The sequence below is a fragment of the Poecile atricapillus genome, chromosome 3, assembly GCF_030490865.1.
Source record: "Poecile atricapillus isolate bPoeAtr1 chromosome 3, bPoeAtr1.hap1, whole genome shotgun sequence".
Taxonomy (NCBI): domain Eukaryota; kingdom Metazoa; phylum Chordata; class Aves; order Passeriformes; family Paridae; genus Poecile; species Poecile atricapillus.
Genome location: NC_081251.1, coordinates 14663647 through 14678940, shown reverse-complemented (window position 1 = coordinate 14678940; position 15294 = coordinate 14663647). Strand labels below are relative to the sequence as shown.

Genomic DNA, 15294 nt, shown 5'->3' with positions numbered 1-15294 from the left:
ATTTGGTTACTCAGAGAAAAATTATGCAGAATTTGTAGCCAATCTCAATATACATTCTGTGTATTTCTTTTTATTGGGGAAAATTCAGAAACGGAGACTGGATACTCTACCTTAAAGTTTGTATCAATAGTATGATTTTACAGGAAATACTGCAATGTTTATATTTACAAAAGGATCTTACTGCCTGCATTTCATTTATTTCCTTCTGATATTTGATCATCATCTGGGTTAACTTTTCTCGTTCAGACTTCAGTTCCATATGCAGCTTCCTATTTTCCTTTTCCTTCCGCCGTACATCAGTGTCAGCTCCCCGTTTGACTGGACCCTTCCGATTCATGATTTCAGCCAATTTATTCACAGCCTTCCCATGGGAAAAAAGAAGTGACAAGACCCACATTAATAAATACACAGAGTTACGTTGTGAAGAAATGAAGTCTTCTCTCTGTCTATAACCAGGCAGTTCTAACTATAAACTAAGACCTCTGCAATTCTGTACTACAAGCCTGCTTTAATCCAACGTATTACACAAAATATAAAAGAAGGTAATGATTAATTTTTACTTGAAGCAAGCATTAGCTGTGTGAGTGCTTTCACTCATTTAAATAATCCCTTAAATTTTCACTAGCTAGACCCAAAATATGTCTTTGTTTTAAAATGACACTTCTTCTAAAAAACAATCTAGATTAAAATCAGAAATGTACTTCTTTATACAGAGGAAAAGACTGAGCAGATGAAAGCCTGAAACTAGTAACATATCAAATAATTTGACAGAAATGAAGGCTTTTGCTAGTGGAATACATCTGGATTAGAAGTTCCTCTATTACAAATCATTAGGATCCATTTTCACTACACTGTAAGTCCACTTAGAAGAAGGAAGGAAAAAACGCATATATTTTCTTTCAGAGCAAAAAGAAATAAAGCATTGCTAGTACGTATCTATAGTTTATAATGGAAAGTATTATATTAAAAATTATTTGATTAATGAACACTGTGTCTACATGTATTTGAATATATTTGTTTACCTGGGTTTTTAATGTTCTTTCATTCAACAACTGTTTCTCAAATTGTGCTTTAAGATTTCCTACATTTGCTTCTTCTTCTTTCAGCTTCGTAATTTCTGTAGCAAGGTAATTGAAAGAAAATCTATGAAAACTCATTACAAACAAATATAGTACTATAAAAGAACAATTAAGAGTTCTAAGGTTTCAATTTAAGGGTTCTAGTTTCAATTTAAATCACATTTAAGAGATTACGTACGTTCTTGTGCTTCCTTCAGTTTATTGTTTAGCTCTTCTTTCTCATTAGCAAGATTAGCCACATCACTAGTCAGTGTCCTATTTGCTTCCTCCAACTAAAAAAAAAAAAAAAGACATGTGACCATGTAACAAAACTCATGTGGCAAATGAAGAAGCATTAAAGGACAGAAGGAAATGCTGCAGAGTGAGACCAGGACAAGGATAAGAGGACTTGCTGTAAGAGGGGTAGGGGCACAGAAGAAAGAATGGTCAGAGAAATGCATGGAAGAAACACGGTAAGAGATTCTTGAATTTCAATCATAAGAAATAAATATTTTTAAAACATTAGACATACTCTTCTATCTTTAAAGCTGCTAAAGAGCAATGGATAACTCAAACTGCAAATAAAGCTCATGTACAACTACTACCAAAATTACAGGTCATGTAACTCACCGAGGCTATGGTGGCATCCTTCTCAGTAAGTTCCTGTTTATGCCTCGCCATCATCTCTTTAATCTCCAGCTCTTTCATAATCTTCTCTTTTTCCAAATCAGAGTACTGTTCCTCAGCAATGGAACGGGCAAGTTGTTCTGAATCTGCTTTTGTCAAAGTGATCTCTAGCTGAGCAGCCAAGGAATCTCTGCAAATTATTGACATATACTTTTAACTTTAAAATGGGTAGGTTAGGGAGGGGAGGAAAGAAAACAACAAAAAGCCATTCTGATCTTTTATGTATTAGTGGTCCAACTAACAAAACCTACCTCTCATCCTGTAACTCTTGTATCTTTTGCTGCATTTCTTTACAAATTTTGGTCTTTTCCTCACATTCTTCTTTAAGTTCTCGAACTTGTGTCTTATAGAGAGTCTAGAATTTAAAGTTGGAAAGAAAATTATGTGATTTCTATACTATTGAAGGTCCACAAAAATTATACAAGTTGACATGGTATGCAGTTCCTTAATCACACTAATTGGAGTATAATTGTGCAATGCCTTCTCTATACTTATCTAAATGTCATCATCCTCACTCACAAATGTGCTTTGGTTATTTTACTTTGTTGTTGTTCCTTTTTTAACTTGTATATTTGTGGATGGCAGATGTACAATATACATTTTCTATGTTGGTATACATACTGTTGAAGATACTCAATGTGAAAATCACTATTTCATACAAAATCAGAAGTATCAGAAGCAGAGAAAATAATTTCTTTATCTGTTGTAAATGCATGTGGAGTTTAGATTCTAATAATATAAATCCATGAAACCAACATGACAGTTAAAGAACTAAAAGAAATACAGGAATAAGAGAAAAACCAATTAGAAAATAATTTGAAATTCAAAATTTCATGGAATCAATATAAATCTAAAACTCTGAAGGAAATGAAAATGACTGACTACAAGTTAAGTGACAGACAACTCTAAGTGTACTTACTGCAGGGATTTCAGGACAGATTGCCTCTCTCTGGCCCAACTACAGCAGTAAACTGACCTCAGTTCTCCCTTTCTTTCCTATAATGTGTATAACATTTTAATCTATAAAACTTTAGGTAGGCCTTCTCCTCACTGACCTAAATCCACAAGGAAATCTTAATTTTCCATTAATACTGAAACAAGCCTTTGGCATCTCCTGCAGTGCAACTGGCTGTGCACTGTTAATAAAAATTAACCTCCACATGCCAGTGATGATTTTTAAGTATTTATTCTGGTTCACCCTACAACAATAAATGAAAAACTCCCAACAGACACTACCAAGTTTGGTCGTAATGCAAAATTTCTTTCTGAGCCATAGATGCACATGATTTGTCACATCATGTGAGACTACAGCTCTTCTCTACCAGACAGCATGGAAGAGATGCTGAATGCAAAAGGCTTGAAACATGCAGAGATTATTCACAGGGTGGGAAAATGAGCTGCCTGACTCCTCCCTCTGAACTTCCCTACAAAGCTGGGACGTTTCTCAACATGAGATTTTTGTGCTGCCCAGTGATCAACATCAAGGCAGCAGACAACACTGGAGACAGGCACAGGAAAAACAAGTAGCTTTGGGTTAGAGAGGTGAAACATCTGATGGCTGAGGGGGAAGAAGAAAAGCTAACATACTCAGTAAACAGATTAATATTAAAATAAAGCAGCATAAAACATACTGAGAAATATTGTTCAGCTTCGAGCTGGTCTTGAAGCTCTTTCATTTGTCCATCTGCATCCTGACGTTCCCTAGAAAGGAAAAAAATGATTTAGAGATATGAAGATATTCCAAAGCAGTAAACAGAAAAGATAGCATTCATACCCTTGAGATCTCCAGCAATTACTTGACCTATCATCAGCTATTAAACCTGAGCTTCCTCTGGGTATCAGCTCTCTTTTTCACTTGTACAGCTGAGAATACTGCAGTAGTAAGTCAGTTTAATACTGCTAACACACTAACTACAACAGTGTCACAAAGTTTAACCAGTAAGAAACACTGATAAAGTAAACAGCACCAACGGAACCTTATTTCCATGTAAAATGTCACTGATCTGACTGGTTGTTTTGGGTCTCTTGTTTGCTAGTTCACAGTCTGTGAATGTCTGTATTCCTTGACACGCATATTTTCTTGAATTCATCTGTTATTTAAACAACAGTCAGCTCCTTAACAACAGAAATGTAGCAGAAAGTACTTCTGTTAGTGTTCCACATTATGGCTACCTTCTACATGACTAAATACATCCTGCTGAAAGAAAAGCAAAGCACAGGGAGACAGTCATAAAGGAGCTAGGATTAAGATTCATCTGATACTAATGGTAATTTGGTCTTTTTATTCACAAGAAAGCTCTTTATGTAAAAAAAAAAAAAAAAAGTTTCTTCCCTTACTTACTATCAGGTGCAAATACTGCTTCTGCTTGTAAGACCTTGAAGAGCTCCTATCTAGACTCCTACCTAAAGGTCCTACAGATGTGTTTAAAGATCTGGACTACTAGATATTTCCAAATGGTTATGCTTTGTAGCTCTGTAGCAGTATTAATTTCCAACTTTGATAAGCTCCCCTAGATTAATAATTCCAGTAACTTTCCTCTTCATTGAAGTCCTACATCATTAAAAAAAGCACCTAGACCTTCAGTTAAATAAGTGTTTCTCTGAAGTTTTCAGACTTATATTTAAGCTGTGTTTTCTAAGATTTTCAGAATAACAAACATCTTTTAATACAAACCTATACATTGCTGAATTACTAGGGCAAGTCTCAATTAGAGTCACTGTAAATTATTTTAAAGAACAATTAAGTTTTGCACTGTAGAATAGCATATTCTTTGCAGCAATTATTTAAAATTAATTTTACTCCCAATTTTTGTTCCAAAAATATTTCAAAATCAGTAACATGACTAAAACATATAGAACAACTTGCATACTTGCGGAGTTCATTGTTTTGCTTTTCCAGACTTAATTTGATTTCCTGAAGGTGGTTATTCTCCTGTTTTAACTGCTTCTCCGACATTTTCAAGGTGTTGACCTGCTGTGTTTGCATCTTGAGGTCATTTTGAGTGAGACAGCGCTTTTGTGTTTCTTGCTCTATTTTTAATGTCAAGTTTTTTACCTGAAAAAGAAGCAGAAACCTGTGTATTTTACACATCTACACAGGAAAACAACATTTAAACAGTCTCTAATTGACTTCCTTTACATCTTTTGGTAAATCAAAGCTGCTTCCTGAATAAAGGCATTAGCACACATTAAATTACCTAGCTTTTCCATGTCAATCTCACAGCATTTTCCACTGTAGAGGACAAACCCTTTAACATGAATAATGCTGAAATATTTCAGACAAATGACACAACATTCCATGAAGTAGGCTTTTTAAAGTTTCAAAGGCAGAGAAGAAAAACTTTGTTGCAATTTTCATTCACTAATATTTCTAAATACAGCTGTAACAGGAAAACTACTAAGGCATTGAAAACAAAGTTTGACTCAAGACTCCTTCTGTCAGTGTTCCTTACATCTTCACTCAGTATATCCTTTTGCCGAAGAAGCTCATTTATTTTCTGTTGCGATTGTTTGAGATCACAGTCCAACATGGAGCGCTGCTTCTCAGCTTCCAACAGCCGATTTTCTACTTTCTGCTTTAGAGCTCTCTCTTCCAAAAGTTTCTTTTCCATTTCTGTGAAGTAAAAGATGTAAGACATCAGTGAAGTGTAAAACAGGAGATTTTGGAGGCCAAAGGGAAGAGGATGTCTACCCTGTACTAACAATAAGCCACATGTTTCCCCTTTTAAAACTGAAGAGAAAGACTACTTAAAAGTGATTAATTAAAATATTCACAGTAGATACACACCCAGAGGATGCTTTTTCAAGCATTTCTGACAGAGCTATTTCCTACTTTTGAGCTTGTAGATAACTTCCAGCTTATCTGCAACACCTCTGAGATTAAGAAAACAGGTGGAATTTTAAAAATAAAACATTTAAATCTACTGCGCTCTGTGATAACATAAAATCAAAGAGTTGAAGCAATTTGGGAACCTGATATGCCAAGTGACTCAGCCATTATTACTGAATCATTTTTGCTTCTGTTGAAGATCTGCAAGCTCAAAATTTTTGTGAATGCTCTGCAATTGGAAGGACAGGATCTGTAGGTAGCTTTTTAATTAACTGAAATAAACATAAGCCATTTAATTGAAAAGTAAGAGCCATCTTCTGGATTTTTTTAGTAATTATCCCTCTCTTCAAGATATTTCAGTTGTAATGAGATGTACCAGAATATGCACAGTGAAAGATTCTATTATCTACTTTGTATAATTCACACCTAAGTCCAACTGTGATGCCAAATATATACCTTTCATGGCTTCAGATTTTGCTTCCTCTATAGACTCATAGATTTTATTTTTGTCTGCTAATCGTGCTTTTGTGGCTTTATGTTCAGCTTCTTCTTGTTCAAGGTTCTGCTGCATAACTTTAAATTTATATGTCATATCTATTTCCATGTTGCTCTTTTCCTATTAAATAAAAAATAACATTGAAATAAAACATTAAATACATCAGGTTAGTGGCAGAATTTTGAACAACAGTAACATGCTGCTTGAACGGATGCTTGGAGCAGAAGAGAAAGCTCATGCTAAGGAACTAACTGAAAACTCATTTCCATAAATGTTTTTTTTGTGAATGCCAAAGCAATCTAAAAATGTACAGTGACATCCCCAGTTGCAAACAATTACAGAATTACTGCCTTACCAACCAACACTCTGTAGTAAGAGCAGCTCAAAGATTAAGTTTATTGAAGAAATTTTTCAAGCCTTTTGTTTCAATAACAAATTTGTTTAAAAAATCCTATTAGCAGAGGCTCTTTGATTTTTGTCAATAATGAGAGTGTAAAAATACTCCCCACATGAAATGAAATGTAACTACTCTACTGTTAAGGTACACACCGGAGTACATAATTAGGTACTTAAGTACTTCAGAAGTAAAATGTATCATGATTGTATGGGAAATTATGTCTTCTTTCTCCCATTTATCAAATTGGAAAAAATTATTAAAAAAAAAAAAAAATCTGAAAACAAGGCTTATTTTTTGTAGAGGTTTGGTTGCAATGTCTCAAGTAATAAAAGTACAAATCAAAAATTCCTTAAGAATGTAACACTGATGTTCATTTAGCAGTGCTGTTACCTTTTCTAAATCTGTGAGCTTTTCCTGCAGTTGTCTCTTCTCCATTTCCAGTTTAGCTAGTGCACTCTTTCCATTTTTTACTTCTTCTTCGAGGCTAGATATTCGGCCTAAAAATTATGAAAATATCAACGAGGCTGGTCAGTGTGTGAAAACAGGACTGTATTTTATCTATTTAGAGATTTTTTAAATATAACAGTTTCTAATTCTGACTATTAAGAATGCCTCCTTTGGGGTGATTCCACAAGTTATCAATAATGTTTTATAGATGTTACCACACATTTTTTCTAAAATGCTATTCACAATTATGTAACATATTATAAAACAGCACACTTACCTAGTCACAGTCTGAAACTCAACACCACCCAAACTAGAAACAAGAAGCAATCTTAACTTCAGAAGATTTGCAGAAATACCTTGTAAATCACTGATAATCTCTGATCCATGACTTCGATCTCTCCTTTCTGATTCTAGAGCTGACTGAAGATTGAGATACTCCTTCTCCAGTTTGAGTTTTGCATTCTCTAGCAGGCAGTTCTTATCTTGTAGCTCTCTGTTATTAATTTCCAGCTGCTGGATTTGCTTTGTGCTTTCTGTCTGGTTCTTCCTTAACCTGGCTGCAGTATCAGACTCTGACCGCAGCAAAGAATTGGCTTCATCCAACTAAGGGTGAAAAAAACATACTTCAGGAATAATTAAAATATAAACCCCACTATTTCTACTACAGAATACTAAATTTGATGGATTAAAGGAGCATGGAGTATATTTTAAGATTACTTTTGAATACCAAAACCTAAAGAGAAAGAACAGCTTTTAAAATCCAATTACACATTTCAAATTCCCCCACTGTTACCAAAATCCGTACTGTAATCAGTGATTATTTTAAAATATGTGTATATAAAGTTGGCATACTTGTCTTTGTAGTTGATTGATTTTTTCATTGGATATTTGAGAGTTTTGATTCCTCTTTTTTAAATCTTCAAGTTGATCTTTCAAACTGTTAACTGCAACAAAAACAATTCAACATTGTTAATCACTGCCATGAAAATGCTTCAGTTGGAACTATAATTCATTAATTTTAAGTATTAAAAACCCACATCAAAATGGAACCTTTAAGCATGGTTCAACATACCCTCATTTTCCAAATTGCGTTTCTTATCTGCTTCATGTTCTGCTTTCCTCTGGTATTCTGTATTCTTATGCTGAAGAAGAGCTTTCTCTCTCTCTAACTGCCTGACAGCAGACTCTACATTCTTCCTTGAAGTTATCTGGATATATTTAAAAAAATACACTGCTAATTACACACACAGGAGTAGTATTCTTATACGATAAAAACACAGCTCACGCACTCAGTTTAGTCTGTAATGGAGGAAGCCAGTCCTGCTGCAAATACAACGTACCAGAACACGTGGTCAAACCCAGCCCAGGACGTCTATGGCCAGGAGCTTTGCAATTTAAATACTGTTTGATCATCTGGATTTGACAAACCTGGTAGACCTGCCTAAGCAGTCATTCTGGGAGCAGAGAAACGTACATGTAAAGGTACAGTCTTGACGTGCACCTGCATGAGCTATACGTTAAGTTGTAAGCCACATCCAGATTTGTAGAAGCAGTAAGGCGCAAAGCTGGGCAAGAAACAGGGTCCCATTACTAACATCAAACAAAAGCATGGCCTTTCTACTCTGGAAATACTACTCTTACACCTTCAGTTTTTAAAATCTGTATGGGATATTTGTGTCATGCTGTCTGCCAACTTAAAAATATGGTAAAAAACTAGTTCTGGAAAGAAATGTGCAGTTTTGGTACAGAAAGCATAATGAAAATATTTTAGCAATGACAACAATTTCCTGCTTGTGAATACCAAGAAATCAACTGGTGTTATTTGTCATAAAATATACAGCTACTCAAAAGCAATTTGCTGTTATTGAGGGAAGAAAATCCATGCACAAATGTTAAAGCTCTAATTCCAGTGAGAAATCTATGGCCTTACCTCTTCTTCGAGCTCTTTTGCTATCTTCTCTAAACGAACACTTGTAGACCTGAACAAAATTGAAAAATCATTTAAAACCCTGCTGACAATACAGAAATTAGAATGTTTGGATGTGTTTCAGTACTTTCATGTAAGGTGTTTTTGTCTCATTAATTTTATGCAAGATATTCTATTTTAAGTAATATGAAACCTCAAGGACCGGTGAAATCACTAAACAGTGAGATGCTTATAGGGAGTTAAAGGAAAAAAAAAACCTCAACAAATCCCAAAAAAACCACTAGTCACAGGAGTAGCAAGAATTAAGCCAGCAACTTACAGTAAGGTCTGCTTGCAGGGTTGGGAATCCCCAAAGTGGATTAAAATGCTTTTAAGCATTCAAAAACAAAAGGTCTAATAAAATATTCTTATAAACATACCAAATATGTTGAAACATTCTCACCTGTACTTCTGTTCTAGTTCATCTTTGGCTTGTAATTCATTACTGAGCTGTTCCTCTAGCTTGCTTAATTTTTTCTGAAACTGTGTAAAATGTCAAAAAAAGCATGGCCCACATATTAAAATGCTTTCACAGAAAACAAATGCAATTCAATTAAATAACAAAATAAGGGAAAGCGAGGAAAATTAATTCAATCTTCCAGTATACTATTTTAAACCCATCACTAGAATGTTAAATCTTTACAAGGTATTAATTCTGATAATTTTAAATATATGAATTTAGAGCAACAAAATTTGCTGCATGCTAAATTGAATTGAACTGTTGCAGAATTATGTGCCACAGATTGTGAGTCATTAAATTTATATGGGCAAAAAACATTGTTACCGGCCCTTTGCTGTGCTCTGTAGCCAGAGACTTTCCACTGGAGCAGATGTTTTTGGATAGCATTTTCTAAATGAAATGAAAAAATAGAAAAGGGGTGTACATGACCAAATTGGACAATATTCAGATAACATGGCTACACATGTTCAGTGACCTCACATAAAGAAGAATTTCTTAAGTCTTACACCTTGGGAGCTAATGAACACTTTGAAAATGCTTTGATTTGCTTACTCAAATATTTAAAAAAAATAATTGTGACTCCAGTACCCAAATAGTCATGAAATAAATTATAAATAATAAATTTTGGATTTATCTCATTACTTCAGGCTTTCAAATGCATTTATTTTCCTCCCTTCCTCTTCCTCCTCCTCCTCTACCCTCCAAACACAAAATGTAAAATGTGGTTTTCCAAAACATTTATAATTGTTACAATTAGAAGATTTCCACAACTGGAACACTGAAAAGGACATCAAAACCAGAGATTTGTTGCTTGAGAAAATACAAATAAAATAAGTTGTCAGAAGTGAAATGCAAAATTTTACCATCTGCATTTACTAACACAACATAAAGCAAACATCATGAATGTGACCATATGTATTTCAAACAGCAGTACATTTCTATTTAAAAGCTGAAGTTTAAACTATTCATCAATTCATCAATGACAGGAAGGAAGTGGAGTCTAATAAACATTTGCATTTAAATTTATCTGATCAATACATAATGCATTTCCTTAATGTATTTTTTAAAGTTTGAAAAAGAATTGTAAGTTTTAAGAAATGTTAACAATATATTATCTACACTCAGATAACACAAATGTTTAAATAATATAATGAGTAAGTATATGAAAATACCATCACTTTTCCTGTCATGCAAATTTAAATTCATTTGTCAGTCTTCAAAAGCTGGATAAACATGCTCCATATACTCCAGCTGAGTATGATTTAAACATTCTCTTATCCCTGCAGGTGACAATTTACTTTTTCAAATCCTGAATAAACCAGTCATGAATCATTAATGCTAGTGTGGGACCTTCCCAGGAGTACTGCTGTCTGTAGGAAACAGAGCTTCACACATTGGCATTCCAAACAAATTCTGGATGCAAAAAGAGTTTGACAAAAATCTATTATTCATTTATCTTTATACTATAGCACCTTAACACTTGAGTACAACTGTTTCAAAATACAACTGATTTACTGCTAACAATTTGGTGAATAAACATTTAAGATACTTCACACCCACATAAAATTATGTAGGAATTTTTCTATTCCTTTCATAATTCAGATACTATACTTACCTCCTTGTTGTCCTGTAAATGGAAAATAACATTTGTTTTACTCAGGATCATTAAAAGACAAAAAGCCCCCCACGAAACTTAACACTTATTTTAGACTGTTTCTTTTCTTAACAGACTTAACAAAATTAGTTAATCATCCCATTATTACTAACAAAAAAGGCACTAACCTCGTTTTTACTAGATTGCACAGATTCGTTCTCTCTACAAGACTGAGAGGAGTCACTTAGCAACCTGTCAAAAACAAAAACAAATCCCTCCAGCTCTTACTCAAGTTTTTAACAACTCTGGCAGCCTTGCCATTTTAATAAGTTCTCTCAAGTTGTCCTACGCTGCTCTCAGAATGAAGCTTATTTTATTTTGGTGTTAGTGCATCTTTCTGATTTGAACCTTTCCTTAACAGAATGTTTCCAAAACTACAGCAGCTTGTAATTTTTTTAATTAATACAATTATTTCCTGATTATTAGGATAAATTCTAAAAAGTTATTATGCTGTGTAATCTTCCTTCTAAAATAACTAATAAAAAGCCATTTTAGAAAATAATTAGAAATCTATCAGAATTTTAACTCTAACTGATTTTTTAAGATATTGTATACTTTTGTGCATATCAAGATACACTGTATAATCAGAGTTATTGAAATAATTGAAAGAGTAACAAATTATTTTACTCAAACTTTGCGTTTTGGATGTTCACAAGTGGACATAAATTAACATAATGCAAGGAATAAATTATGTATTTAGAGTGAAAAAAAAAGAATATTAAAAAAATGTGCAGGCATGCTTTTAAAAATGCATATTAATGTATCACATACAAATTGTCTCTGTAGTAGGTGAATCCTATGAAAGGCAGCTGGTTTCCCACAAAGGCTTTGGGGATTGGAAAGGTTTCCACGTCTCCCTTGTCGTCCTCAATGTCATCAAAATTACTGCTATCTATATCACTGCTAAGCTCAGGAACAACAGGAGCAGCAGCTATAAAAAAGGGAAAAAAGATGCATTTCACTCCAAGATTCAGTCACTTGCTAGATACTGGTAATCTCTCTAGTGTTAAAAGACTGTATTAAAAGTCGTCCTTAAATAACTTGGAGTTAAATATGTATCAACCAGACAGCAGATCTGGAAATATTACTGTGAACAATTTTTTCTAGAGTAATCTTATTTTTGTATTGTTGCCTAATGCATAGACCATCTAGTATGCAAGACATATTTTCTCAGGTAATCACATTTCAGAATAGAACTTTAAATACAATCATCATTTAAAAAATTATTAGTAAATATATAACTTTAGAAGTAATGACAAGCTTATAAGAACTGATATACTTTGATTTTTTTACCTAAAGCTATCAGGTTCTCAATACCTTACATGAAAAGCACTAAAACTGAGAAGACCATTGTCAAACTACTGTCTTAACTATCAGAAGATTAAAAGAAAAATAAAACAAGAAACCCACCTCAAAAGAACAAAAAAACCCCAGAGAAACAGAACCTAACATGCATTCCTTTTAGTTAAAATTTTTGAAACATCCAATTCCATTGTTTAAAATGGAAATGTCTACATTAGAAACAGGATAAAGATGTGGTAATTCCAGTAGGAAAAATGCATATTTATTAACCCTTCCTCATATAAGGTTTTATAATACAAGTTACAAATATGAATGTTTGAGCAAGATTCTTGATAGATAGAAAGTACTTAATTTATACAACCGAAAAATTTTTTCATTTCTGCTACTGCAAGTAATGAATAAAATAGAACTTTTAACCTAATTTACTTACTCTCTCGAATGTTGTCCCAGTTCCACTGATCACTTCTGAAGAAAGGGTGATGCTTTATTTCTTCTACCCCATTTCTCCCAAGTCGCACATCCCTAAACAACAATTAATCCAGAGTCACGTTAGGAAAAATAGCTGCTTTTTATTTTTATTTATTTAAATTCTAACTTGTTCATAAGCAGCAATGAAATTTTTAGTAAAGATTGTCTGTGTTAACCACACTAATAGTCAAGCAAAAACAAAATTTAAAAACCACCAACCACTAATCTGTAGTTTCTTATATAAAATATACTGATTCTTAGTATGTACTCTCCCTGTGACTGCTAAAATGTCCAGAATCTGGAGTCTGCCACGTGGGGAGTAAAGCAAGAAAGAGAGCACTGAGTCAAAAACTAAGAAAAAACTAAAAACACAAACAAAAACTCAACACCCTTGGGGGAAATAAAACCACAGAACATTCATGTCTGCCAAACCACATGACAGACCATAAGACGCAAGTGAAGGAAGGTCTAACTTGCTGCACAGAACAGTTATTCAAAGCTGGACTAAAATAAATATTCTAAGAATTCCATCCTCTGCCCCACAACTAACCCTGACACGTCTCTTGCTGATATTTGCCGCGAAGTAAATCTTAAGTGCAACAAGAAACTTTTAGTTTGAACAGAAGAATCTCTCTTGAAACTACGTACAAGAACAGGACATAAAAACAATGCATGGAAAAGAAGCAATAAATCACAGGGTCGATGTTTAGTCCTTCTTTAAGTGCTTCAGCAGGATCATGCAGCATCTGTTTCAAATAAATTGCTCAAGCCCTGTGTTAAATATAAACAGGAAGAGGGACACACGTAGTGGAAGTCCACCTTACTACATTTACACTATTAAATTCTAATCATATTTTCTCTCTACCCTTCAGCTACTAAGGGTGAAAAATGCTGTTAAATAAAGCACATCCTTCCTGACCAACCACAGGCTTGCTCAGTAGAGCAAACAATCTCTCTTTGAATGCAAAACCCATTATAAGGCATTTTGTTTTCCTAACTCCTCCTTCTATAGTGGCTGGATGCCCTACTCCAGCCAAGTTCAGGTGAACACAGGAAAGCATAAAAAGGCATCACCTATCCAGAGTTAACTGTGGACCTACACTGTTGTTCTTTAAAATCAGTTAAATTGAAGATTATCTCTGCTTTCTGAAACTAAACAAAATATAAGTGTTCAGGTCAAGAACAAGCTTACACAGCTTAATTTCAATAAGTGGCTTAGTTCCATTAAGGGAAACTTCTAGGAATAACCTTGCAGGTTTGTTAGCTATATTTACCAATTAATGCAACAACGCAAATGAAAAAAAAAGATCAAACACTTTAAGACACCTTAAACAAATTCAGTAAATACATGCTCACTTTCAGGAAAGTATTTCCTTCCACTTTTTTTAAGTAATACCCACACAGACATTGAGCAAAACAATTTTTTCCCTGCCTTGGAGATTATGAATTACTTTCAGCCTTACAGATTTGTCACTGCAATTGGAAGGATTTGTCCAGCACAAACTGTGTTGTTAACAAGAGCTGTCAGAACTGCTCATAGAAATAAAATACAATACCTGGAAAAAACACCTCAAAAGAAAAACTAGAGAACAGGAGGTTTGACAGAATAGATTTGAACAGAGATCAGGAGAAGTAGGAGACGGAATTAATTTTTACAATGTATCATCCAAAATAAATACAGCCAATACCATCTAAAATAAAAAACAGTACCAGAACAATATGTGCACTTACCTATCAGTCAAAAAGGCACAGATAAGGTTCTTTGCATGCTTTGAGATTTCCACATCATCTGGGAAATGCAATGAGTTCTTATGATCCATAATTTTACTATAAGTTCCTACTAGTGAGTCTGCATAAAAAGGAGTATCACCTGAAAATAAGATATTAAATTTGCTGTGATTTTATATCATGTTTAAGTTATGTGAGTTGAATAAAACAAAAGAGATAATGAAAAGTCTACAAGCAGTTTACCTAGAAGAGTATTTTAATAAGAAAAAGAAAAAAAATTGGACATACAGTGTACAAATAATGTATACTACCAAAAATATTCCTTCCCTAAAATGTCTGTGTTACAAATTGCACCATTTTCCATCCTGTCTGTCACTACCAAAATTTTGCCTGGTGAATTATATCTTTTATTCTGCCTTAAGACACTCAATATATTTTCTAATTTATATAATGGCTGACATCCATATGAATCAATCTTTAAACACTCCAAGGATAAAATGGACCAAAACTCATTAAAGACTTGCTAATGCACATTTGTTGGAAGGAGTCCACCAAAGCTCTTGGAAGACCATTTCAGAGGCACACAAGTCTATCCTCCTTAAGGCATGTCAGCTCTGAGCAGTAGCCTTCCCAGTGTGTTACCACACTGTTAAACCCATATTAATAAATCTTGTTGACTGACAAATTACATCAGCTTGAATGCCCATATTAACATGGCAGGTGGCTTTTATAATAATAGACTTTTCTCACCCAGAGGTTTCCAGCCCAGGCTGTAGTTAAAGATATTTGCAAAGGAACTAGA

At 33.9% G+C, this 15294-nt stretch overlaps 1 protein-coding gene across 5 annotated transcripts in view; it reads right to left on the bottom strand.

The window, feature by feature from the left end:
• Window positions 1-15294, bottom strand: part of ROCK2 (Rho associated coiled-coil containing protein kinase 2) — a 104368-nt gene that overhangs the window by 21449 nt on the left and 67625 nt on the right. For 3 of the 5 annotated variants that reach the window (XM_058833988.1, XM_058833990.1, XM_058833991.1), the window contains exons 7-26: window positions 14496-14634; window positions 12727-12818; window positions 11766-11925; window positions 11123-11186; window positions 9665-9730; window positions 9284-9363; window positions 8845-8893; window positions 7987-8122; window positions 7767-7858; window positions 7271-7517; window positions 6858-6964; window positions 6031-6190; window positions 5198-5358; window positions 4616-4800; window positions 3377-3446; window positions 1997-2100; window positions 1689-1875; window positions 1258-1351; window positions 1023-1117; window positions 182-361 (exon numbers count right to left, since the gene is read on the bottom strand). In XM_058833988.1, coding sequence (XP_058689971.1) covers window positions 182-361; window positions 1023-1117; window positions 1258-1351; window positions 1689-1875; window positions 1997-2100; window positions 3377-3446; window positions 4616-4800; window positions 5198-5358; window positions 6031-6190; window positions 6858-6964; window positions 7271-7517; window positions 7767-7858; window positions 7987-8122; window positions 8845-8893; window positions 9284-9363; window positions 9665-9730; window positions 11123-11186; window positions 11766-11925; window positions 12727-12818; window positions 14496-14634 — 2468 coding nt within the window. The remainder of the gene's footprint in view (window positions 1-181; window positions 362-1022; window positions 1118-1257; window positions 1352-1688; window positions 1876-1996; window positions 2101-3376; window positions 3447-4615; window positions 4801-5197; window positions 5359-6030; window positions 6191-6857; window positions 6965-7270; window positions 7518-7766; window positions 7859-7986; window positions 8123-8844; window positions 8894-9283; window positions 9364-9664; window positions 9731-11122; window positions 11187-11765; window positions 11926-12726; window positions 12819-14495; window positions 14635-15294) is intronic. The other 2 variants (XM_058833989.1, XM_058833992.1) reach the window with 1 other exon arrangement.